Source organism: Anthonomus grandis, assembly GCF_022605725.1.
Source record: "Anthonomus grandis grandis chromosome 1 unlocalized genomic scaffold, icAntGran1.3 Chromosome57, whole genome shotgun sequence".
Classification (NCBI taxonomy): Eukaryota; Metazoa; Arthropoda; class Insecta; order Coleoptera; family Curculionidae; genus Anthonomus; species Anthonomus grandis.
The window spans coordinates 155,798-179,879 of record NW_026088431.1 but is presented as its reverse complement, the minus strand read 5'-3'; the positions used below and the strand labels follow the sequence as shown (position 1 = coordinate 179,879).

General features: G+C 33.7%; 1 protein-coding gene and 1 long non-coding RNA gene across 2 annotated transcripts; one reads left to right on the top strand and one right to left on the bottom strand.

The window, feature by feature from the left end:
* Window positions 1–218: 218 nt before the first annotated feature.
* LOC126749454 (mitogen-activated protein kinase kinase kinase kinase 5) lies at window positions 219–24,082 on the bottom strand. The gene is given in 22 exon segments (XM_050459146.1): window positions 219–991; window positions 1,054–1,180; window positions 8,479–8,703; window positions 8,819–8,896; window positions 8,964–9,108; window positions 9,196–9,464; window positions 12,043–12,250; window positions 12,435–12,619; window positions 12,680–12,888; window positions 13,490–13,531; window positions 13,742–13,780; window positions 13,912–13,968; window positions 14,040–14,184; window positions 14,465–14,585; window positions 14,638–14,745; window positions 14,809–14,890; window positions 22,555–22,736; window positions 22,809–22,937; window positions 22,939–23,042; window positions 23,491–23,646; window positions 23,702–23,759; window positions 23,825–24,082. Coding segments are annotated over 22 exon segments (2,874 nt in total). The 5' UTR covers window positions 23,930–24,082; the 3' UTR covers window positions 219–891.
* Window positions 19,043–21,227, top strand: LOC126749455 (uncharacterized). Its single transcript, XR_007665077.1, has 3 exons — window positions 19,043–19,305; window positions 20,024–20,703; window positions 21,173–21,227. It is a non-coding gene; the product is annotated as an uncharacterized LOC126749455 (long non-coding RNA).

Sequence of the window (24,082 nt, the reverse complement as noted above, 5' to 3'; positions counted from 1 at the left end):
GGATTCACAGATCAGCGTTTCTATGGTTACCAAGATTATTTATGCGACAGTAAGCTCCGCCTCATTTCTCCCCCCCACTTAAACAAACCTAATTCGCATTTAATTTTTTTAGGTTGTCATGGCTACCCAGAAGGAGGAGGAGGGCATTTTAACGTGGAAAAGTACGAGGTAAACCAACCTTCCTTTTTTTTTTTGACAACTGTAGAATAATAAACTCATTTAAACAATTAAAATATCGTTTATTCAATAATAATTATAATAATAATAATAATAATAATAAAATAACATGGGGGACATGGAATATTAATTAAATTAAACAAATTATAAGGCGGCGTTGACAGCTTAAAAACTAAAAAAAATAATGTTTTTTTGGTATAATCTCGTTTACAATATGTACAATTAGGCGGGGCACACACCCCGTATATTAACATGACAAATTGGGGGTAGAGGGGGCCGAGGGGCGAATTTAATTAATTAGTTAATTAATTATCTACATATCACACTATATTTACACCAGTGAGGGAGGGGGGATTTATGTACAGGGCCGAACAGGGTCTGACTAGGATTCTTTTTTTTCATCTCACTCAGTCTATAAACAACTGCCTGTCGTCCCCAAGGATAAACGGTTCGTCCTTAGCCGATAAAAAAGCGTCTCCTAGATTTAATTTAATTTAAATAGAATTTACTCAACCTCGAAAATAGATCACGTCTGTCTCTGTCTAATAATATTTTGAAAAATATGCTCTTTTTCTCTCTCTTCTCTTGCTAAATAAGGTACTTATGTAACGAGAAACGTCCCTATTATTCGTCTAGGAAATGTCCACTATATGTTCTAAAAATTTTAAAAAATAGCGGGGATTTTTTGCCCGATCCGGCAACGTCGCCTCGCTCTCAATAGCTGGCCTCGTGTCCGGCCAAGATGTACAGGTCGTGTCCCTCCTCGTTGGTCAGCGTGTTCCCCCTCAATAAATTACTCTCCAGCATGACGACCCTGTTGTTGAAAAAAAAAACGGTAGATTCGGGTATTTAGTGGGAAATCTGGCAACCACTCACTTGTCCGAGCCCAATAATTTATAGGTGCGCGAGGTGTCGGTGATCTCCTGCGTGATTTCCCCGTTTTTCAACGATCTGCCCTGGACGCCGTGTTTGTGGAAGGCCAGGACACTGTCCGGAAGACATACTGCCAAATAATATAAAATTGTACTAAATGTTCATAACTCACAAACTTGAGTAGGTACAGCCTTGAAATTTTGTACAAATATTCTCTGGGAAATTTGACTAGACACCTATTTCAGGGTTTCTCAAAATATGTACAAGAAGTTGAGAAAAAAAATATTTTTGAAAAATAACAATTAAAAAAAAATGACAATTGTACAAAATAGTCTTAACTCACAAACTTGACTAGGTACAATTTTGAAATTTTGTACAAATATTCTCTGGACAATTTGACTGGACACCTATTTTAGGGTTTCCCAAAATATGTACAATAAGTTGAGAAAAAAAATATTTTTGAAAAATAACAATTAAAAAAAAAGACAATTGTACAAAATAGTCATAACTTAGAAACTTGACTAGGTACAACTTTGAAATTTTGTACAAATATTCTCTGGACAATTTGACTGGACACCTATTTCAGGGTTTCTTAAAATATGTACAAGAAGTTGAGAAAAAAAATATTTTTGAAAAATAACAATTAAAAAAAAGACAATTGTACAAAATAGTCATAACTCACAAACTTGAGTAGTTACAACCTTGAAAATTTGTACAAATATTCTCTGGACAATTTGAGTGGACACCTATTTCAGCGTTTCTCAAAATATGTACAAGAAGTTGATTAAAAAAAAAATATTTTTGAAAAATAATAATTTAAAAAAAAAAAGACAATTGTACAAAATAGTCATAACTCACAAACTTGATTAGGTACAACTTTGAAATTTTGTACAAATATTCTCTGGACAATTTGACTGGACACCTATTTCAGGGTTTCCCAAAATATGTACAAGAAGTTGAGAAAAAAAATATTTTTGAAAAATAACAATTAAAAAAAAAGACAATTGTACAAAATAGTCATAACTCACAAACTTGAGTAGTTACAACCTTGAAAATTTGTACAAATATTCTCTGGACAATTTGAGTGGACACCTATTTCAGCGTTTCTCAAAATATGTACAAGAAGTTGATTAAAAAAAAAATATTTTTGAAAAATAATAATTTAAAAAAAAAAAGACAATTGTACAAAATAGTCATAACTCACAAACTTGATTAGGTACAACTTTGAAATTTTGTACAAATATTCTCTGGACAATTTGACTGGACACCTATTTCAGCGTTTCTCAAATAATGTACAATAAGTTGAAAAAAAATAATTTTGAAAAATAATAATTATAAAAAAAGACAATTGTACAAAATAGTCATAACTCACAAACTTGACTAGGTACAACTTTGAAATTTTGTACAAATATTCTCTGGACAATTTGACTGGACACCTATTTCAGGGTTTCTCAAAATATGTACAATAAGTTAAGAAAAAAAATATTTTTGAAAAATAATAATTAAAAAAAAAAGACAATTGTACAAAATAGTCATAACTCACAAACTTGAGTAGTTACAACCTTGAAAATTTGTACAAATATTCTCTGGACAATTTGAGTGGACACCTATTTCAGCGTTTCTCAAAATATGTACAAGAAGTTGATTAAAAAAAAAATATTTTTGAAAAATAATAATTAAAAAAAAAAAAGACAATTGTACAAAATAGTCATAACTCACAAACTTGATTAGGTACAACTTTGAAATTTTGTACAAATATTCTCTGGACAATTTGACTGGACACCTATTTCAGCGTTTCTCAAATAATGTACAATAAGTTGAAAAAAAATAATTTTGAAAAATAATAATTATAAAAAAAGACAATTGTACAAAATAGTCATAACTCACAAACTTGACTAGGTACAACTTTGAAATTTTGTACAATTATTCTCTGGACAATTTGACTGGACACCTATTTCAGGGTTTCTCAAAATATGTACAAGAAGTTAAGAAAAAAAATATTTTTGAAAAATAACAATTATAATAAAAGACAATTGTACAAAATGTTCATAACTTACAAACTTGACCAGGTACAACTTTGAAATTTTGTACAAATATTCTCTGGACAATTTGACTGGACACCTATTTCAGCGTTTCTTAAAATATGTACAAGAAGTTGAGAAAAAAAATATTTTTAAAAAATAATAATTAAAAAAAAAGACAATTGTACAAAATAGTCATAACTCACAAACTTGACTAGGTACAACCTTGAAATTTTGTACAAATATTCTCTGGACAATTTGACTGGACACCTATTTCAGGGTTTTTTAAAATATGTACAAAAAATTGAGAAAAAAAATATTTAAAAAATATAATAATTAAAAAAAAAAGACAATTGTACAAAATAGTCATAACTTAGAAACTTGACTAGGTACAACCTTGAAATTTTGTACAAATATTCTCTGGACAATTTGACTGGACATCTATTTTAGCGTTTCTCAAAATATCTGCAAGAAGTTGAGAAAAAATTTTTTTTTGAAAAATAATAATTTAAAAAAAAGACAATTGTACAAAATAGTCATAACTTACAAACTTGACTAGGTACAACTTTGAAATTTTGTACAAATATTCTCTGGACAATTTGACTGGACACCTATTTCAGGGTTTTTCAAAATATGTACAATAAGTTGAGAAAAATAATATTTTTAAAAAATAATAATTAAAAAAAAGGCATTTGTACAAAATAGTCATAACTTACAAACTTGACTAGGTACAACCTTGAAATTTTGTACAAATATTCTCTGGACAATTTGACTGGACACCTATTTCAGGGTTTTTCAAAATATGTACAAGAAGTTGAGAAAAAAAATATTTTTGAAAAATAACAATAAAAAAAAAGACAATTGTACAAAATAGTCATAACTGACAAACCTGAGTAGTTACAGCCTTGAAATTTTGTACAAATATTCTCTGGACAATTTGACTAGACACCTATTTCAGGGTTTCTCAAAATATGTACAAGAAGTTGAAAAAAAATAAATTTGAAAAATAATAATTAAAAAAAAAAGACAATAGTACAAAATAGTCATAACTTAGAAACTTGAGTAGTTACAGCCTTGAAATTTTGTACAAATATTCTCTGGACAATTTGACTGGACACCTATTTCAGGGTTTTTCAAAATATGTACAAGAAGTTGAGACAAAAAATATTTTTGAAAAATAACAATTATAATAAAAGACAATTGTACAAAGTGTTCATAACTTACAAACTTGACTAGGTACAACTTTGAAATTTTGTACAAATATTCTCTGGATAATTTGACTGGACACCTATTTCAGCGTTTTTCAAAATATGTACAAGAAGTTGAGAAAAAAAATATTTAAAAAATATAATAAGTTAAAAAAAAGACAATTGTACAAAATAGTCATAACTCACAAACTTGACTAGGTACAACTTTGAAATTTTGTACAAATATTCTCTGGACAATTTGACTGGACACCTATTTCAGGGTTTCTCAAATAATGTACAATAAGTTGAAAAAAAATTAATTTTAAAAAATAATAATTATAAAAAAAGACAATTGTACAAAATAGTCATAACTCACAAACTTGACTAGGTACAGCCTTGAAATTTTGTACAAATATTCTCTGGACAATTTGACTGGACACCTATTTCAGGGTTTTTCAAAATATGTACAAGAAGTTGAGACAAAAAATATTTTTGAAAAATAACAATTATAATAAAAGACAATTGTACAAAAGAGTCATAACTTAGAAACTTGACTAGGTACAACTTTGAAATTTTGTACAAATATTCTCTGGACAATTTGACTGGAAACCTATTTCAGGGTTTCTGAAAATATGTACAAGAAGTTGAGAAAAAAAATATTTTTGAAAAATAACAATTATAATAAAAGACAATTGTACAAAATGTTCATAACTTACAAACTTGACCAGGTACAACTTTGAAATTTTGTACAAATATTCTCTGGACAATTTGACTGGACACCTATTTCAGGGTTTTTCAAAATATGTACAAGAAGTTGAGACAAAAAATATTTTTGAAAAATAACAATTATAATAAAAGACAATTGTACAAAATGTTCATAACTTACAAACTTGACCAGGTACAACTTTGAAATTTTGTACAAATATTCTCTGGACAATTTGACTGGACACCTATTTCAGCGTTTCTTAAAATATGTACAAGAAGTTGAGAAAAAAAATATTTTTAAAAAATAATAATTAAAAAAAAAGACAATTGTACAAAATAGTCATAACTCACAAACTTGACTAGGTACAACCTTGAAATTTTGTACAAATATTCTCTGGACAATTTGACTGGACACCTATTTCAGGGTTTTTTAAAATATGTACAAAAAATTGAGAAAAAAAATATTTAAAAAATATAATAATTAAAAAAAAAAGACAATTGTACAAAATAGTCATAACTTAGAAACTTGACTAGGTACAACCTTGAAATTTTGTACAAATATTCTCTGGACAATTTGACTGGACATCTATTTTAGCGTTTCTCAAAATATCTGCAAGAAGTTGAGAAAAAATTTTTTTTTGAAAAATAATAATTTAAAAAAAAGACAATTGTACAAAATAGTCATAACTTACAAACTTGACTAGGTACAACTTTGAAATTTTGTACAAATATTCTCTGGACAATTTGACTGGACACCTATTTCAGGGTTTTTCAAAATATGTACAATAAGTTGAGAAAAATAATATTTTTAAAAAATAATAATTAAAAAAAAGGCATTTGTACAAAATAGTCATAACTTACAAACTTGACTAGGTACAACCTTGAAATTTTGTACAAATATTCTCTGGACAATTTGACTGGACACCTATTTCAGGGTTTTTCAAAATATGTACAAGAAGTTGAGAAAAAAAATATTTTTGAAAAATAACAATAAAAAAAAAGACAATTGTACAAAATAGTCATAACTGACAAACCTGAGTAGTTACAGCCTTGAAATTTTGTACAAATATTCTCTGGACAATTTGACTAGACACCTATTTCAGGGTTTCTCAAAATATGTACAAGAAGTTGAAAAAAAATAAATTTGAAAAATAATAATTAAAAAAAAAAGACAATAGTACAAAATAGTCATAACTTAGAAACTTGAGTAGTTACAGCCTTGAAATTTTGTACAAATATTCTCTGGACAATTTGACTGGACACCTATTTCAGGGTTTTTCAAAATATGTACAAGAAGTTGAGACAAAAAATATTTTTGAAAAATAACAATTATAATAAAAGACAATTGTACAAAGTGTTCATAACTTACAAACTTGACTAGGTACAACTTTGAAATTTTGTACAAATATTCTCTGGATAATTTGACTGGACACCTATTTCAGCGTTTTTCAAAATATGTACAAGAAGTTGAGAAAAAAAATATTTAAAAAATATAATAAGTTAAAAAAAAGACAATTGTACAAAATAGTCATAACTCACAAACTTGACTAGGTACAACTTTGAAATTTTGTACAAATGTTCTCTGGACAATTTGACTGGACCCCTATTTCAGCGTTTCTCAAAATATGTACAAGAAATTGAGAAAAAAAATAATAATTAAAAAAAAAGACAATTGTACAAAATAGTCATAACTCACAAACTTGACTAGGTACAACTTTGAAATTTTGTACAAATGTTCTCTGGACAATTTGACTGGACCCCTATTTCAGCGTTTCTCAAAATATGTACAAGAAATTGAGAAAAAAAATAATAATTAAAAAAAAAGACAATTGTACAAAATAGTCATAACTCACAAACTTGACTAGGTACAACTTTGAAATTTTGTACAAATATTCTCTGGACAATTTGACTGGACACCTATTTCAGGGTTTCTCAAATAATGTACAATAAGTTGAAAAAAAATTAATTTAAAAAAATAATAATTATAAAAAAAGACAATTGTACAAAATAGTCATAACTCACAAACTTGACTAGGTACAGCCTTGAAATTTTGTACAAATATTCTCTGGACAATTTGACTGGACACCTATTTCAGGGTTTTTCAAAATATGTACAAGAAGTTGAGACAAAAAATATTTTTGAAAAATAACAATTATAATAAAAGACAATTGTACAAAAGAGTCATAACTTAGAAACTTGACTAGGTACAACTTTGAAATTTTGTACAAATATTCTCTGGACAATTTGACTGGAAACCTATTTCAGGGTTTCTGAAAATATGTACAAGAAGTTGAGAAAAAAAATATTTTTGAAAAATAACAATTATAATAAAAGACAATTGTACAAAATGTTCATAACTTACAAACTTGACCAGGTACAACTTTGAAATTTTGTACAAATATTCTCTGGACAATTTGACTGGACACCTATTTCAGGGTTTTTCAAAATATGTACAAGAAGTTGAGACAAAAAATATTTTTGAAAAATAACAATTATAATAAAAGACAATTGTACAAAATGTTCATAACTTACAAACTTGACCAGGTACAACTTTGAAATTTTGTACAAATATTCTCTGGACAATTTGACTGGACACCTATTTCAGGGTTTTTCAAAATATGTACAAGAAGTTGAGAAAAAAAAAAATTTGAAAAATAATTAAAAAATAAGACAATTGTACAAAATAGTCATAACTCACAAACTTGATTAGGTACAACTTTGAAATTTTGTACAAATATTCTCTGGACAATTTCACTGGACACCTATTTCAGCGTTTCTCAAAATATGTACCAGAAGTTGAGAAAAAAAATAATTTTGAAAAATAATAATTATAAAAAAGACAATTGTACAAAATAGTCATAACTCACAAACTTGACCAGGTACAACTTTGAAATTTTGTACAAATATTCTCTGGACAATTTGACTGGACACCTATTTCAGGGTTTCTTAAAATATGTACAAGAAGTTGAGAAAAAAAATATTTTTGAAAAATCACAATTAAAAAAAAAGACAATTGTACAAAATAGTCATAACTTAGAAACTTGCGCAGGGACAACTTTGAAATTTTGTACAAATATTCTCTGGACAATTTGACTGGACACCTATTTCAGGGTTTTTCAAAATATGTACAAGATGTTGAGACAAAAAATATTTTTGAAAAATAACAATTATAATAAAAGACAATTGTACAAAATGTTCATAACTTACAAACTTGACCAGGTACAACTTTGAAATTTTGTACAAATATTCTCTGGACAATTTGACTGGACACCTATTTCAGGGTTTCTCAAAATATGTACAATAAGTTGAGAAAAATAATATTTTTAAAAAATAATAATTAAAAAAAAGACATTTGTACAAAATAGTCATAACTCACAAACTTGACTAGGTACAACCTTGAAATTTTGTACAAATATTCTCTGGACAATTTAACGAGACACCTACTTCAACGTTTTTCAAAATATATACAGTATGTCCCAAAAAAACAATTTTTTCCAAAATCAAGGCCTACTTACAAATACTCTCGATCTTAAAGTCGAACCGTAGCTCGGACACCTGCTTCTTGCTCACTTTGATCTTCCCGTTGGGGGTCACCATACGCACCACGTTATCGTAGCACACCAGGATCACGTCCTTGTCCAATTGCGTCACGTTAACGATATTCAAATTTTCCCGCCGCGGCACCATCGTCTCGGTACCGTCCATCTCTTGGAGCTCGTCCGAATGGAACCAACTCGCCCCTGAAACAGAAATTTTTTGAGAAAAACATCGACGTACGGCAACATCGCGTCGAGTAAAAAAAGCCTTCAAACCACTCAGAAAAAAAACAATAGAAAAACACCCGTTTCTACATACAAAATGGCGCTTTTTTCAAATAACCGCCGCACCACCTGGGCAAATCGGCGGTGGTGCACGTGGGTAAAATAATCGGTACTAAAAGGCATATACATTTAAATTAACCTGAAAAATTGGGCGTGGCCATGAGTGGAAGGGTACTTACCGGAGTTTAGGTTGATCAGGTCCAACTTGAACCTGCTCGGCTGGTACATTTGCTTAATGGAGACACACACCATCGGATATTCCAGTTCTGGCGTGATGATCATCTCGAAAACGTTCAAGGGGTTCGGTAAAACCGCCTCCACGTACTGCAATCAAGGGACAAATGATCAAAATCGGATATTCCATGAATACACAATACAGTTTTCCAAACTAGACAGTTACATCCTACTCACCTTTAACAACATGAACTTATTCAACGGGTCGTACCACTGCATCAAGTAAATGCCGCTAGAGGTCGCCCCGCACAGGTACTTGTACCCGTTGTACGAGTTCCTGGCGACGCAACACTTTTGGGTACCCCTGGTATCCGGTACCCGGGTGGTCAGCGCGAATTTCCGCGGTACCAACTTTTCCGGGATCCGGTTCATGTGCAAACTGAACCGGTGCGACTGTTTACTCTGCAGGGCGAGCAGGTCGTGTCGGTACAATTGAGGCGTTTTGCCTGGAAAATTTGGCAACGTCGCGTATAGCGGATGAATCGAGCTTTAATTCGGTGTATAATACTTGGGGGGTTATTAAGGGAAGTTAGGGAGGAAATTGAGGTCAAAGTTGAGTTAGGGTTTCAATGGAAGTAGGCTTGGAAATTTAAAGATATTTCCGAAAAAGTTGGGAATTTGGGAACGTGGCATGTATGGATGGAAAGGAAAAGAAACAGGCTTTAATTTGATGTATAATACTTGGGGTGTTATTAAGGGAAGTTATGGAGGAAATTGAGGTCAAAGTTGAGTAAGGGTTTCAATGGAAGTAGGCTTGGAAATTTAAGGATATTTCCAGAAATGTTGGGAATTTTGGAACGTGGCTTGTATGCGTGGAAAGAGGGTGAAAGGAGCTTTAATTCGGTGTATAATACTTGGGGGGTTATTAAGGGAAGTTAGGGAGGAAATTGAGGTCAAAGTTGAGTTAGGGTTTCAATGGAAGTAGGCTTGGAAATTTAAAGATATTTCCGAAAAAGTTGGGAATTTGGGAACGTGGCATGTATGGATGGAAAGGAAATGAAACAGGCTTTAATTTGATGTATAATACTTGGGGGGGTTATTAAGGGAAGTTAAGGAGGAAATTGAGGTCAAAGTTGAGTTAGGGTTTCAATGGAAGTAGGCTTGGAAATTTAAGGATATTTCCAGAAATGTTGGGAATTTTGGAACGTGGCATGTATGGATGGAAAGGAAATGAAACAGGCTTTAATTTGATGTATAATACTTGGGGGGTTATTGAGGGGAAGTTAGGGAGGAAATTGAGGTCAAAGTTGAGTAAGGATTTCAATGGAGGTAGGCTTGGAAATTTAAGGATATTTCCGGAAATGTTGAGAATTTTGGAACATGGCATGTATGGGTGGAAAGAGAATGAAAGGAGCTTTATTTTGGTGTATAATACTTAAGGGATTATTAAGGGAAGTTAGGGAGGAATTGAGGTCAAAGTGGAGTTAGGGTTTCAATGGAGGTAGGCTTGGAAATTTAAGGATATTTCCAGAAATGTTGGGAATTTTGGAACGAGGCATGTTTGACTGGAAAGAGAATAAAAGGAGCTTTAATTTGATGTATAATACTTAGGGGGTTATTACGGAAAGTTAGGGAGGAAAATGAGGTCAAAGTTGAGTAAGGGTTTCAATGGAAGTAGGCTTGGAAATTTAAGGATATTTCCGGAAATGTTGGGAATTTTGGAACGTGGCTGGTATGAGTGGAAAGAGAATGAAAGGAGCTTTATTTTGGTGTATAATACTTGGGGGTTATTAAGGGAAGTTAGGGAGGAAATTGAGGTCAAAGTTGAGTAAGGGTTTTAATGGAAGTAGGCTTGGAAATTTCAGGATATTTACGGAAATGTTGAGAATTTTGGAACGTGGCATGTTTGGCTGGAAATAGAATGAAAGGAGCTTTAATTTGATGTATAATACTTGGGGCGTTATTAGGGGAATTTGGGGAGGAAATTAAGGTCAAAGTTGAGTTAGGGTTTCAATGGAAGTAGGCTTGGAAATTTAAGCATATTTCCGGAAAAATGGGGAATTTTGGAACGAGGCATGTATGACTGGAAAGAGAATGAAAGGAGCTTTATTTTGGTGTATAATACTTGAGGGGTTATTAAGGGAAGTTATGAAGGAAATTGAGTTCAAAGTTGAGTAAGGGTTTCAATGGAAGTAGGCTTGGAAATTTAAGGATATTTCCGGAAATGTTGGGAATTTTGGAACGTGGCTGGTATGAGTGGAAAGTGGATGAAAGGAGCTTTAGTTTGATGTATAATACTTGGGGGGTTATTGAGGAAAGTTATGGAGGAAATTGAGGTCAAAGTTGAGTAAGGGTTTCAATGGAGGTAGTCTTGGAAATTTTAGGATATTTCCAGAAATGTTGGGAATTTTGGAACGTTACATGTATGGATGGAAAGGAAATGAAACAAGCTTTAATTTGATGTATAATACTTGGGGGGTTATTGAGGGAAGTTAGGGAGGAAATTGAGTTCAAAGTTGAGTTAGGGTTTCAATGGAAGTAGGCTTGGAAATTTAAAGATTTTTCCAGAAATGTTGGGAATTTTGGAACGTGGCATGTATGACTGGAAAGAGAATGAAAGAAGCTTTAATTCGGTGTATAATACTTGGGGGGTTATTAAGGGAAGTTAGGGAGAAAATTGAGGTCAAAGTTGAGTAAGGGTTTCAATGGAGGCAGGCTTGGAAATTTAAGGATATTTCCAGAAATGTTGGGAATTTGGGAACGTGGCATATTTGACTGGAAAGAGAATGAAAGGAGCTTTAATTTGATGTATAATACTTGGGGCGTTATTAGGGGAATTTGGGGAGGAAATTAAGGTCAAAGTTGAGTAAGGGTTTCAATGGAGGTAGGCTTGGAAATTTAAGCATATTTCCAGAAATGTTGGGAATTTTGGAACGTGGTATGTATGGGTGGGAAGAGGATGAAAGGAGCTTTAATTTGATGTATAATACTTGGGGGGGTTATTACGAAAAGTTAAGGAGAAAATTAAGGTCAAAGTTGACTGAATCATGCTTGGAAATATAAAGATACACTTTATACACTTACTTCCGGATAAGGTCATCAGGACGTCCTTAATGACGTACATCCAGACCGTCCGTCTGTTGTACAATTGGTCAATACAGGTCTCGTGTAGCTCGTTCATGTTGAGGTTATAAATGCCCTCCTCCGCCCCGATCAGGATGTGCTGATCGTTCGTTTCCGGATGCGTCCAAGAAACCGTACAATGGATCCTCAGTGGACAACCATTAAAAACCTGTAACGAGTTCGATTAAAGACACTTTTATGAGGCCCCTCGTAGCTCACACAGAAGCGCGATGCTGCCCCCCGATTGGCCACGAACGCCCGTTACCATGGAAACCACGGCGGCCATTTTCAAATACGAGGGGTAACCGTAAACTAGACACCGTTTTTTTTTAAATCGATTGCGCGGTATTTACCTTGGAAAAACACGCGCCCATGTGAACTTTAGGGGTGGGCGGTAGTCCGTTACTGGGCGGCCGGGGCGGCGTGTGTCGCCGCCTGTGTTTTCGGGGCGGTACGGGGGGACACGCCACCAAATCCGGCGGGCTCCGGGTCGACTCGTGGTTCGGCGTTTCCTCGTGTAGTTTCGTCGATTCCGGACCTGAAAATTTACCCCCAAAAATAAAAATTTAAAAAAAATTCACCTAAAACAAACGTGTACCGTTGGCGGTACCGCCGCCCCCCCTCGAACTGTCGCTGAGCGACCTCTGTCGTTGTCCGTTAATGTTTAACGAACTGACCAGTCCGAAGATCTCGTCCACGGAGGAGTGTCTCCGTGGGGATCCGTTGAGGGCGCCGCAATCGTCCAGGGGACTGGACACCTGGTGCACGTCGCATTTGGCGTCCTGGTCCTGCACGGGGAGGGTGGCCCTGGAAATTTTCGTTTGTTTTTTGATCGTATTTCCGGGATTTTCGATGAGGAGGAGCGAAGCCTTTGGTGTTAGTACCCGCAAGAAAATCGGCGGTTTTAGGGATATTTTAAGGCGAGTGGCAACGTTGCTTATATGATTGAAAAGAGGATTTAATGAGGTTTAATTTGATGTATAAATATTAAGGGGTTAATAGGGAAAATTGTGAAGAAAATTAGTGTAGAACTTAGGGAAGGTTAGATCAGGCGTTCCTGACAGTAATTTTAAAATATTTCCGGAAATTTTGAAAATATGCCAATGATGTTTATATCGCGGAAAAGAAAATTAAAAGAGCTTTAATTTGATGCATAAATATCATGGGGTTAATAGGGAAAATTGTAGAGAAAACTAGGATAGAACTTAGGGCAGGTTAGATCAGGTGTTCCTGGAAGTAATTTTAAATTTAATTCGATATTCAAATGTCATTGATGAGTAAATTGTCATTGAATCTAAGGATTGCTGGAGGGACAATTATCAGGGTTTTAGGGACATTTTAAACACCGGCAACGCTGCTACAAGCTCCCTTAATATAACCTAAAAAAATCAGTTCAACTTGCACTTACAATTGCTCATAGTCCGGGTGTCCTCCGTACTCGAAAGTCCCCCTAAAAGCAGCAAAAACAAAAAAAAAACACAATTTTCACACGTTTGCCTCCGTATCAACTACGATTAGCCACTAAACAAACAACCCTTAAAAAACCAATAATAAAGCGGTTATAAAAGTGCCAAAAACAAAACGGTGCTTTCCCTATTTTAGCAAGAAGCGTTACAAAGAGGTTGAAGAGAGATAGAGAGCAAGAGAGAGAGCAAATTACCTCATCATTAGTTCTTCGTCTATGTACTGCAAAAGGCTCCTAAATAACATAACAAGTGTTTTAAAATAATAATAATAATGATAATAATAATATTGATTAGTAAAAGAAACCAAAAAAAAAATGAATAGTTATATGCAAAAAAAAACAAAACACTCCACACAACATCTAACCTCAAAGACATTTTCAAAATCTGTGAGCCAGTCAAAGCCTTTCGTTCCGATACTTCGCTACACAAAAAAAATTAAACAAATGACGATTTTTCCTTTTACACGTTTCCGCGAAACTCGGAAAAACTTACTTTTCCCGATTTAAAGAATCGAAGGCGGCCCCGATCCCCCACTTTTTGTTTTGGTGTTCGGCGCAGTGGTGCACGCTGCTCACGTTGTTCATTATGTCCGCGAGGTTCCAGGGCCTTTCCCCCTCGCTCGTTTCCTTCGTTTCTTCTGAAATTTTTTGGAAATTTTACCTGATACCCTTATGGGCTCAAAAAGAAGATTAAATCCCCTCTAATTTGATTTAGGATTGTTCCCCAATTGAATATAGCGTGATATCAAACTTTTAGGCGGCCCCTCGTAGCGCACACAGAAGCGCAACGCCGCCCCCCGATTGGCCACGTACGCCCGTTACCATAGCAACCGTGGCGGCCATTTTCAAATACGAGGGGCCACCGTAAATTGTTCCCCTTGTTTTAAATCGATTTCGCGGTATTAATTTTTGACTTACCAAGTCTTTGTAAAGTATTGTTTGCTTCGTCGATGCTATTCACATCGACGAATTGAGCGTTTTGCGGTTTCGGTCTCGAGGTAAGTCTCGAGGCGATCCTTTGAGGTACATTCGGCACCGCCTAAACAGAGGTAAGCCCGTAAACAGTGGTAAGCTCCTATCGATTAACTTACCCCGTCTTCGTCGGGCTCCACGTCGGCGAACATATGGGAGGGATTGTTCACTTTTTGCAGTAATTCTATGGCCAGTCTTCTACTCATATCACTTTGGAAAAAGGCGTGCTGAAAAAATTATTTTTTTATCTGACTTTAGTTAGTGGGCGAGGGTGAGTCGCAGGTACTTACCTGCAGCAGCTTTTCCGCGTTAGGTCGTTTCTTTGGGTTCTTCGTGAGCGCCACTTTGACGAAGTTATGGAAGGTGGGGCTCCTAGGGAAGTCAATTAAGGCACCTTTAGTTTGACGTGTAATAAACGATTGATAAATTGAAAACTATTTGAGGTAGTAAAGTGGGGTTTTAGGGGGCAGTTAGGGCGTTTCCTGCTGAATATTTTGATATATGTACACCCCCTGTAGGCTCAGAAGTTTCTAAGTTAGAGATGGTTTTATGAGCGCCATAATAACTTTAACCTTTCTTTGCAGGTTTGGGGTTATAGTCACGAAATGAGGATATTTCCAAGGATTCACCTGGTCATCCTGCAGTAGCTCTCTCTGCATAATTTGTTGGAACTTATTAATCTTTTCTTTTAATTTCAGAGTCACCCAGTCACTTAAATTACTGAATCAGACTTCTTGGATCATTTGTTTGGACGTATTAATCAGTTTTTTTAATTTCAGAGTTACCCAATCACTTGGATTACTGAATCACCCTTCTTGGATATTTTTTTGGACGTATTAATTTTTTTTTTAATTTCAGAGTCACTCAGTCACTAATTTTAGAGTCACCCAGTCACTTGGATTACTGAATCACCCTTCTTGGATATTTTTTTTGGACGTATTAATTTTTTTTTTTAATTTCAGAGTCACTCAGTCTCTAATTTTAGAGTCACCCAATCACTTGGATTACTGAATCACCCTTCTTGGATATTTTTTTTGGACGTATTAATCTTTTTTTTAATTTCAGAGTCCTATACGTGTATTAACTATATATTACCATATCCTTAGTTCTCTGTAGTAGCTTTCCTTGATCCTTGGATAGAACTTATTAATATTTTTTTTTTTTAATTTCAGAGTCACTCAGTCTCTAATTTAAGAGTCACCCAGTCACTTGGTTTATTGAATCACCCTTCTTGGATATTTTTTTTTAACGTATTAATTTTTTTTTTAATTTCAGAGTCACTCAGTCACTAATTTAAGAGTCACCCAGTCACTTGGATTACTGAATCACCCTTCTTGGATATTTTTTTTGACGTATTAATTTTTTTTTTAATTTCAGAGTCACTCAGTCACTAATTTAAGAGTCACCCAGTCACTTGGATTACTGAATCACCCTTCTTGGATATTTTTTTTGGATGTATTAATTTTTTTTTTTAATTTCAGAGTCACCCAATCACTTGGATTACTGAATCACCCTTCTTGGATATTTTTTTTGGACGTATTAATTTTTTTTTTAATTTCAGAGTCACCCAATCACTTGGATTACTGAATCACCCTTCTTGGATATTTTTTTTGGACGTATTAATTTTTTTTTTAATTTCAGAGTCACTCAGTCACTAGTTTTAGAGTCACCCAGTCACTTGGATTACTGAATCACCCTTCTTGGATATTTTTTTTGGACGTATTAATTTTTTTTTTAATTTCAGAGTCACCCAGTCACTAATTTTAGAGTCACCCAGTCACTTGGATTACTGAATCACCCTTCTTGGATATTTTTTTTGGACGTATTAATTTTTTTTTAATTTCAGAGTCACCCAATCACTTGGATTACTGAATCACCCTTCTTGGATATTTTTTTTGGACGTATTAATTTTTTTTTTTTAATTTCAGAGTCACCCAATCACTTGGATAACTGAATTACCCTTCTTGGATATTTTTTTTGGACGTATTAATTTTTTTTTTAATTTCAGAGTCACCCAATCACTTGGATTACTGAATCACCCTTCTTGGATATTTTTTTTGGACGTATTAATTTTTTTTTAATTTCAGAGTCACCCAATCACTTGGATTACTGAATCACCCTTCTTGAATATTTTTTTTGGACGTATTAATTTTTTTTTTTTAATTTCAGAGTCACCCAATCACTTGGATAACTGAATTACCCTTCTTGGATATTTTTTTTGGACGTATTAATTTTTTTTTTAATTTCAGAGTCACCCAATCACTTGGATAACTGAATTACCCTTCTTGGATATTTTTTTTGGACGTATTAATTTTTTTTTTTATTTCAGAGTCACTCAGTCACTAATTTTAGAGTCACCCAGTCACTTGGATTACTGAATCACCCTTTTTGGATATTTTTTTTGGACGTATTAATTTTTTTTTTAATTTCAGAGTCACCCAATCACTTGGATTACTGAATCACCCTTCTTGGATATTTTTTTTGGACGTATTAATTTTTTTTTTAATTTCAGAGTCACCCAATCACTTAGATTACTGAATCACCCTTCTTGGATATTTTTTTTGGACGTATTAATTTTTTTTTTAATTTCAGAGTCACTAAGTCACTAATGTTAGAGTCACCCAATCACTTGGATTACTGAATCACCCTTCTTGGATATTTTTTTTGGACGTATTAATTTTTTTTTAAATTTCAGAGTCAGTCAGTCACTAATTTTAGAGTCACCCAATCACTTGGATTACTGAATCACCCTTCTTGGATATTTTTTTTGGACGTATTAATTTTTTTTTTAATTTCAGAGTCAGTCACTAATGTTAGAGTCACCCAATCACTTGGATTACTGAATCACCCTTCTTGAATATTTTTTTTGGACGTATTAATTTTTTTTTTAATTTCAGAGTCAGTCACTAATGTTAGAGTCACCCAATCACTTGGATTACTGAATCACCCTTCTTGGATATTTTTTTTGAACGTATTAATTTTTTTTTTTAATTTCAGAGTCACTCAGTCACTAATTTTAGAGTCACCCAATCACTTGGATTACTGAATCACCCTTTTTGGATATTTTTTTTGGACGTATTAATTTTTTTTTTAATTTCAGAGTCACTCAGTCACTAATTTTAGAGGCACCCAGTCACTTGGATTACTGAATCACCCTTTTTGGATATTTTTTTTGGACGTATTAATTTTTTTTTTAATTTCAGAGTCACTCAGTGGCTAATTTTAGAGTCACCCAGTCACTTGGATTACTGAATCACCCTTTTTGGATATTTTTTTTGGACGTATTAATTTTTTTTTTAATTTCAGAGTCACTCAGTCACTAATTTTAGAGGCACCCAGTCACTTGGATTACTGAATCAGCCTTCTTGGATATTTTTTTTGAACGTATTAATTTTTTTTTTAATTTCAGAGTCACTCAGTCACTAATTTTAGAGGCACCCAGTCACTTGGATTACTGAATCAGCCTTCTTGGATATTTTTTTTGAACGTATTAATTTTTTTTTTAATTTCAGAGTCACTCAGTCACTAATTTTAGAGGCACCCAGTCACTTGGATTACTGAATCAGCCTTCTTGGATATTTTTTTTGAACGTATTAATTTTTTTTTTAATTTCAGAGTCACTCAGTCACTAATTTTAGAGGCACCCAGTCACTTGGATTACTGAATCAGCCTTCTTGGATATTTTTTTTGAACGTATTAATTTTTTTTTTAATTTCAGAGTCACCCAATCACTTGGATTACTGAATCACCCTTCTTGGATATTTTTTTTGGACGTATTAATTTTTTTTTTAATTTCAGAGTCACTCAGTCACTAATTTTAGAGTCACCCAGTCACTTGGATTACTGAATCACCCTTCTTGGATATTTTTTTTGGACGTATTAATTTTTTTTTTTAATTTCAGAGTCACCCAATCACTTGGATTGCTGAATCACCCTTCTTGGATATTTTTTTTGGACGTATTAATTTTTTTTTTAATTTCAGAGTCACCCAATCACTTGGATTACTGAATCACCCTTCTTGGATATTTTTTTTGGACGTATTAATTTTGTTTTTAATTTCAGAGTCACCCAATCACTTGGATTACTGAATCACCCTTCTTGGATATTCTTTTTGGACGTATTTTTTTTTTTTTTTAATTTCAGAGTCCTATACGTGTATTAGCCATATATTACCATAACCTTAGTTCTCTGTAGTAGCTTTCCTTGATCCTTGGATAGAACTTATTCATCTTTTTTTTAAATTTCAGAGTCACTTAGTCAGCTACCAGCCTTCTTGGACCATTTGTTTGGATGTATTAATCTTTTTTTTTTTTTGAATTTCAGAGTCATCAATTTACCTTGACCAAACCTTGTAACAAACCCCTTAAAAAATCCCTACTTTATGGGTGTTTTTTGAATTTTCAGGTTGGCACGGTAATAAACTCCTTCTTAATAATGAAACATCCCTACTTTAAGGATGTTTTATTTATTTTTAAGTTGGTAAGATAATAAAGTCCTCCCTATTAAAACATTCTTACTTTAACAGTGTTTTTTTTAATTTTTAGGTTGATAGTCTCCTCCCTAATGAAACATTCCTACTTTATAGGTGCTTCATTTGTTTTTAGATCGAGATGGTAATAAATGTCTCCTCCCTAATGAAACATCCCTACTTTATGGGTGTTTTATTTTTTTTTAAGTTGGTAAGATAAAAATCTCCTCCTCTTTAATGAAACATCCCTACTTTATGGGTGTTTCATTTGTTTTTAAGTTGCTAGGGTAATAAACTCTGGTGTTTTTTTTATTTTTAGGTTGGTATAGTGATAAACGTCTCCTCCCTAATGAAACATTTCCTACTTTATGGGTGTTTTATTTATTTTTAATGTTGGTAAGATAAAAAACTTCTCTTCAAGAAAACATCCCTACTTTATTAATGCTTCATTTGTTTTTAGATCGGCATGGTAATAAATGTCTCCTCCCTAATGAAACATTCCTACTTTATGGGTGCTTCATTTGTTTTTAAGTTGGTATGGTAATAAATGTCTCCTCCTTAATGAAACATCCCTACTTTATGGGTGTTTTATTTATTTTTAATGTTGGTAAGATAAAAAACTCATCATCTTTAATGAAACATCCCTACTTTATGGGTGTTTCATTTGTTTTCAAGTTGCTATGGTAATAAACTGTGTTTTTTTTATTTTTAGGTTGGTATAGTGATAAACGTCTCCTCCTTAATGAAACATCCCTACTTTATAGGTGCTTCATTTGTTTTTAGATTGATATGGTAATAAATGTCTCCTCCCTAATGAAACATTCCTACTTTATGGGTGCTTCATTTGTTTTTAAGTTGGTATGGTAATAAATGTCTCCTCCTTAATGAAACATCCCTACTTTATGGGTGTTTTATTTATTTTTAAGTTGGTAAGATAAAAATCTCCTCCTCTTAATGAAAACATCCCTACTTTATTGGTGTTTCATTTGTTTTTAAGTTGTTATGATAATAAACTGTGGTGTTTTTTTTATTTTTAGGTTGGTATAGTGATAAACGTCTCCTCCCTAATGAAACATTCCTACTTTATGGGTGTTTTATTTATTTTTAATGTTGGTAAGATAAAAAAACTTCTCTTCAATAAAACATCCCTACTTTATTGATGCTTCATTTGTTTTTAGGTCGGCATGGTAATAAATGTCTCCTCCCTAATGAAACATCCCTACTTTATAGGTGCTTCATTTGTTTTTAGATTGATATGGTAATAAATGTCTCCTCCTTAATGAAACATCCCTACTTTATGGGTGTTTCATTAATTTTTAAGTTGGTATGGTAATAAATGTCTCCTCCCTAATGAAACATCTCTACTTTATGAGTGTTTCATTTGTTTTTAAGTTGCTATGGTAATAAACTTTGGTGTTTTTTTTATTTTTAGGTTGGTATAGTGATAAACGTCTCCTCCTTAATGAAACATCCCTACTTTATAGGTGCTTCATTTGTTTTTAGATTGATATGGTAATAAATGTCTCCTCCCTAATGAAACATTCCTACTTTATGGGTGCTTCATTTGTTTTTAAGTTGGTATGGTAATAAATGTCTCCTCCTTAATGAAACATCCCTACTTTATGGGTGTTTTATTTATTTTTAAGTTGGTAAGATAAAAATCTCCTCCTCTTTAATGAAACATCCCTACTTTATGGGTGTTTCATTTGTTTTTAAAGTTGTTATGATAATAAACTGTGGTGTTTTTTTTATTTTTAGGTTGGTATAGTGATAAACGTCTCCTCCCTAATGAAACATTCCTACTTTATGGGTGTTTTATTTATTTTTAATGTTTGGTAAGATAAAAAAACTTCTCTTCAATAAAACATCCCTACTTTATTGATGCTTCATTTGTTTTTAGGTCGGCATGGTAATAAATGTCTCCTCCCTAATGAAACATCCCTACTTTATAGGTGCTTCATTTGTTTTTAGATTGATATGGTAATAAATGTCTCCTCCCTAATGAAACATTCCTACTTTATGGGTGCTTCATTTGTTTTTAGATCGATATGGTAATAAATGTCTCCTCCCTAATGAAACATCCCTACTTTATTGGTGGTTTTATTTATTTTTAAGTTGGTAAGATAAAAATCTCCTCCTCTTTAATGAAACATCCCTACTTTATGGGTGTTTCATTTGTTTTTAAGTTGCTATGGTAATTAAACTGTGGTGTTTTTTTTTATTTTAGGTTGGTATAGTAATAAACGTCTCCTCCTTAATGAAACATCCCTACTTTATAGGTGCTTCATTTGTTTTTAGATTGATATGGTAATAAATGTCTCCTCCTTAATGAAACATCCCTACTTTATGGGTGTTTCATTAATTTTTAAGTTGTATGGTAATAAATGTCTCCTCCCTAATGAAACATCTCTACTTTATGAGTGTTTCATTTGTTTTTAAGTTGCTATGGTAATAAACTTTGGTGTTTTTTTTATTTTTCAGTTGGTATGATAATAAACTCCACATTTCCCTCCCCCCTTCCCATTGAAACATCCCTACTTTACGGGAGTTTTATTTATTTTTAGGTTATTACGGTAATATACTTATATATGGAAAAACACATGTATTGTTATTGTTTTCAAAATATGGCCCCTAATTATTGATGAGGGGTTTACCCTCATGAAGTATGGAGCCATATTCATGTTTTGATATTACTATTATTATTATTATTATTATTATTATTATTATTTTTATTTTTCCCCAAGGTGATCACCTGCCCCCCCCCCACCTATATTAACTTTAAAATATTAATTTTTAACCCCTTTATTATTATTATTATTATTATTACTATTAAAAATATATTTGTTATGTCCCCTAATTGTTAATGAGGAGTTTACCTTCATTAATAAGGGGCCATATTCACTATTAATATCTGTTGTAAAATGTCCCCCGATTGTTAATCAGGGGTTTACCCTCATTGATAAGGGGCCATTTTGTTTGTTGTTTTTTTTTTAATAGAAGGAGGGAATTTAAGAAAAAAAAACATTCGGGTTAATTTATTGTTTTCGGGAGGCACTGAGGTATGCAACCGGTCATACCTTGGTGGTACGTGGGCGGTGGGCTCCCCCCTCCTTCTATTAAATTTTTTTTCTCTTTTTGAGCATTTTATTGATGTTCTCTTTTTATTTTTAGGGTAAGAACATCCCTACTTTATGGGTGTTACTTACCTAAAAAAATTCATGGAATGTTATATTATTTAAATATGGCCCCTAATTATTAATCAGGGGTTTACCTTCATTAATAAGGGGTCATAGTCATGTTTAATTATTATATTTTGTAAAATGTCCCCTAATTGTTAATCAGGGGTTTACCCTCATTAATAAGGGGCCATTTTGTTTTTTTTTTTTAATAGAAGGAGGGAATTTAAAAAAAAAAAAACATTCGGGTAAATTTATTGTTTTTCGGGAGGCACTGAGGTATGCAACCGGTCATACCTCGGTGGTACGTGGGTGGTGGGCTCCCCCCTCCTTCTATTAATTTTTTTTTCCTACTTTAGGGATGTTTATGGACATTTCAATAAGAAACTCACCATTTTTCCTTGTCCTTAAGAGTGGGCGGCTTAAAGCCGCTCTTCGACATGAGAAACAGCGCCCTCATCGGGTGCAAATCGAACATGGGCGGCTGCAACTCGGCCAACTCGATCGCGGTGATCCCTATCGCCCAGATGTCGCACAGCTGATTATAGCCGCCCTTACGTTCGACCGCGGCCACCTATAACAAAAAAAAAACACTCAAATTATTCATTTGTTTCAAAAAAAAAAAAACAAATGAATAAAGAGGTACCTCGGGGGCCATCCAGTAAGGCGTGCCGATAAACGACTTTCGTTTGTTTATCGTGGCGGTTATTTGGGCGCTCACCCCGAAATCCGCCAGTTTCACGTCCCCACCTTCGGTCAGTAAAATGTTCGCCCCCCTTGATGTCCCGGTGCATTTTGCCCATGTTGTGCAAATAGGAGAGACCGAGCAGGGTCTCCCGGCACATGTAAGCGATCTGGATCTCCGTTAAAGGACCAGTAACTGAAACAGCAATAATTTCGATTTTTATTTTCTTTTAGGTTATGGTCATACAGTTTCCCGAACAAACCCACCCTCCCCAAAGCTTATTTATTTTTTTGTTGCTATGGTGATAATATACTCTTCAGCAAATATCACCATAGCAACCAATGTCATGGTAATTAAACATTGGTTGCTATGGTGATAATATACTCTTCAGCAAATATCACCATAGCAACCAATGTCATGGTAATTAAGATATTGCCCCCCGCCATTTTCTTAAAATGCTTTGGTAATTTTTTTGTTTTTTAGGTTGCTATGATACCGTACCCAGGAAATCCTTTAAAAAAAAAAAAAAAAAAAGATAACTAGGCACCATGGTATGCTGTACGGCCATAAGGCAAAATTGCAGGTAAAAAAAAAATTCCCTAGCAGCACCACTATAAACAATTGAAACTCAGTCACCACCTACTGTGATAAATGTCCTGTAGGGAGCCGCCTCCACAATACTCCATACAAATCCACAACTTGTCCCGCCTCAAATAACTCCCGTAGTAAGCGATAATGTTGGGGTGTCTGCAGTCTTTCATCATGAGAATCTCCTGCTGGATTATCCCGAAATCGTCCCCTAAGCAAATTTTCCCATTAAATTCCCAAATTTACAAAACGCTCCTTTTACTCACCGGGTTCCAACTTGATCACTTTGATCGCCGCCAAGTCGTTGGTGGACAACCGTTTGGCCTGTGCAAAAAAGAAACAAATGACTACAAAAACCCTCCTCTAACCCCCCTTCACGATAAAGGTACCTTATAAACGTCCCCATAAGTGCCGCTGCCGATCCTCTGGATCAGCTCGTAGTCGTCCTGGGGGTTCCTACGGGAAATGTCCGAGCTCAGGACGCCCTGGGCCATTATGGTTGCCGAAAACAAAAAATAAATAAACTCCTTTATTCAACCCCTCGCGAACCGTTTACATTGTTTCGTTTTACGGTGAAGAATAAGAAAACAGTACAGCAGTTTTGATGGACATGTTTACTTGGGGGTTGTTGACAGCTAACGCCTTGC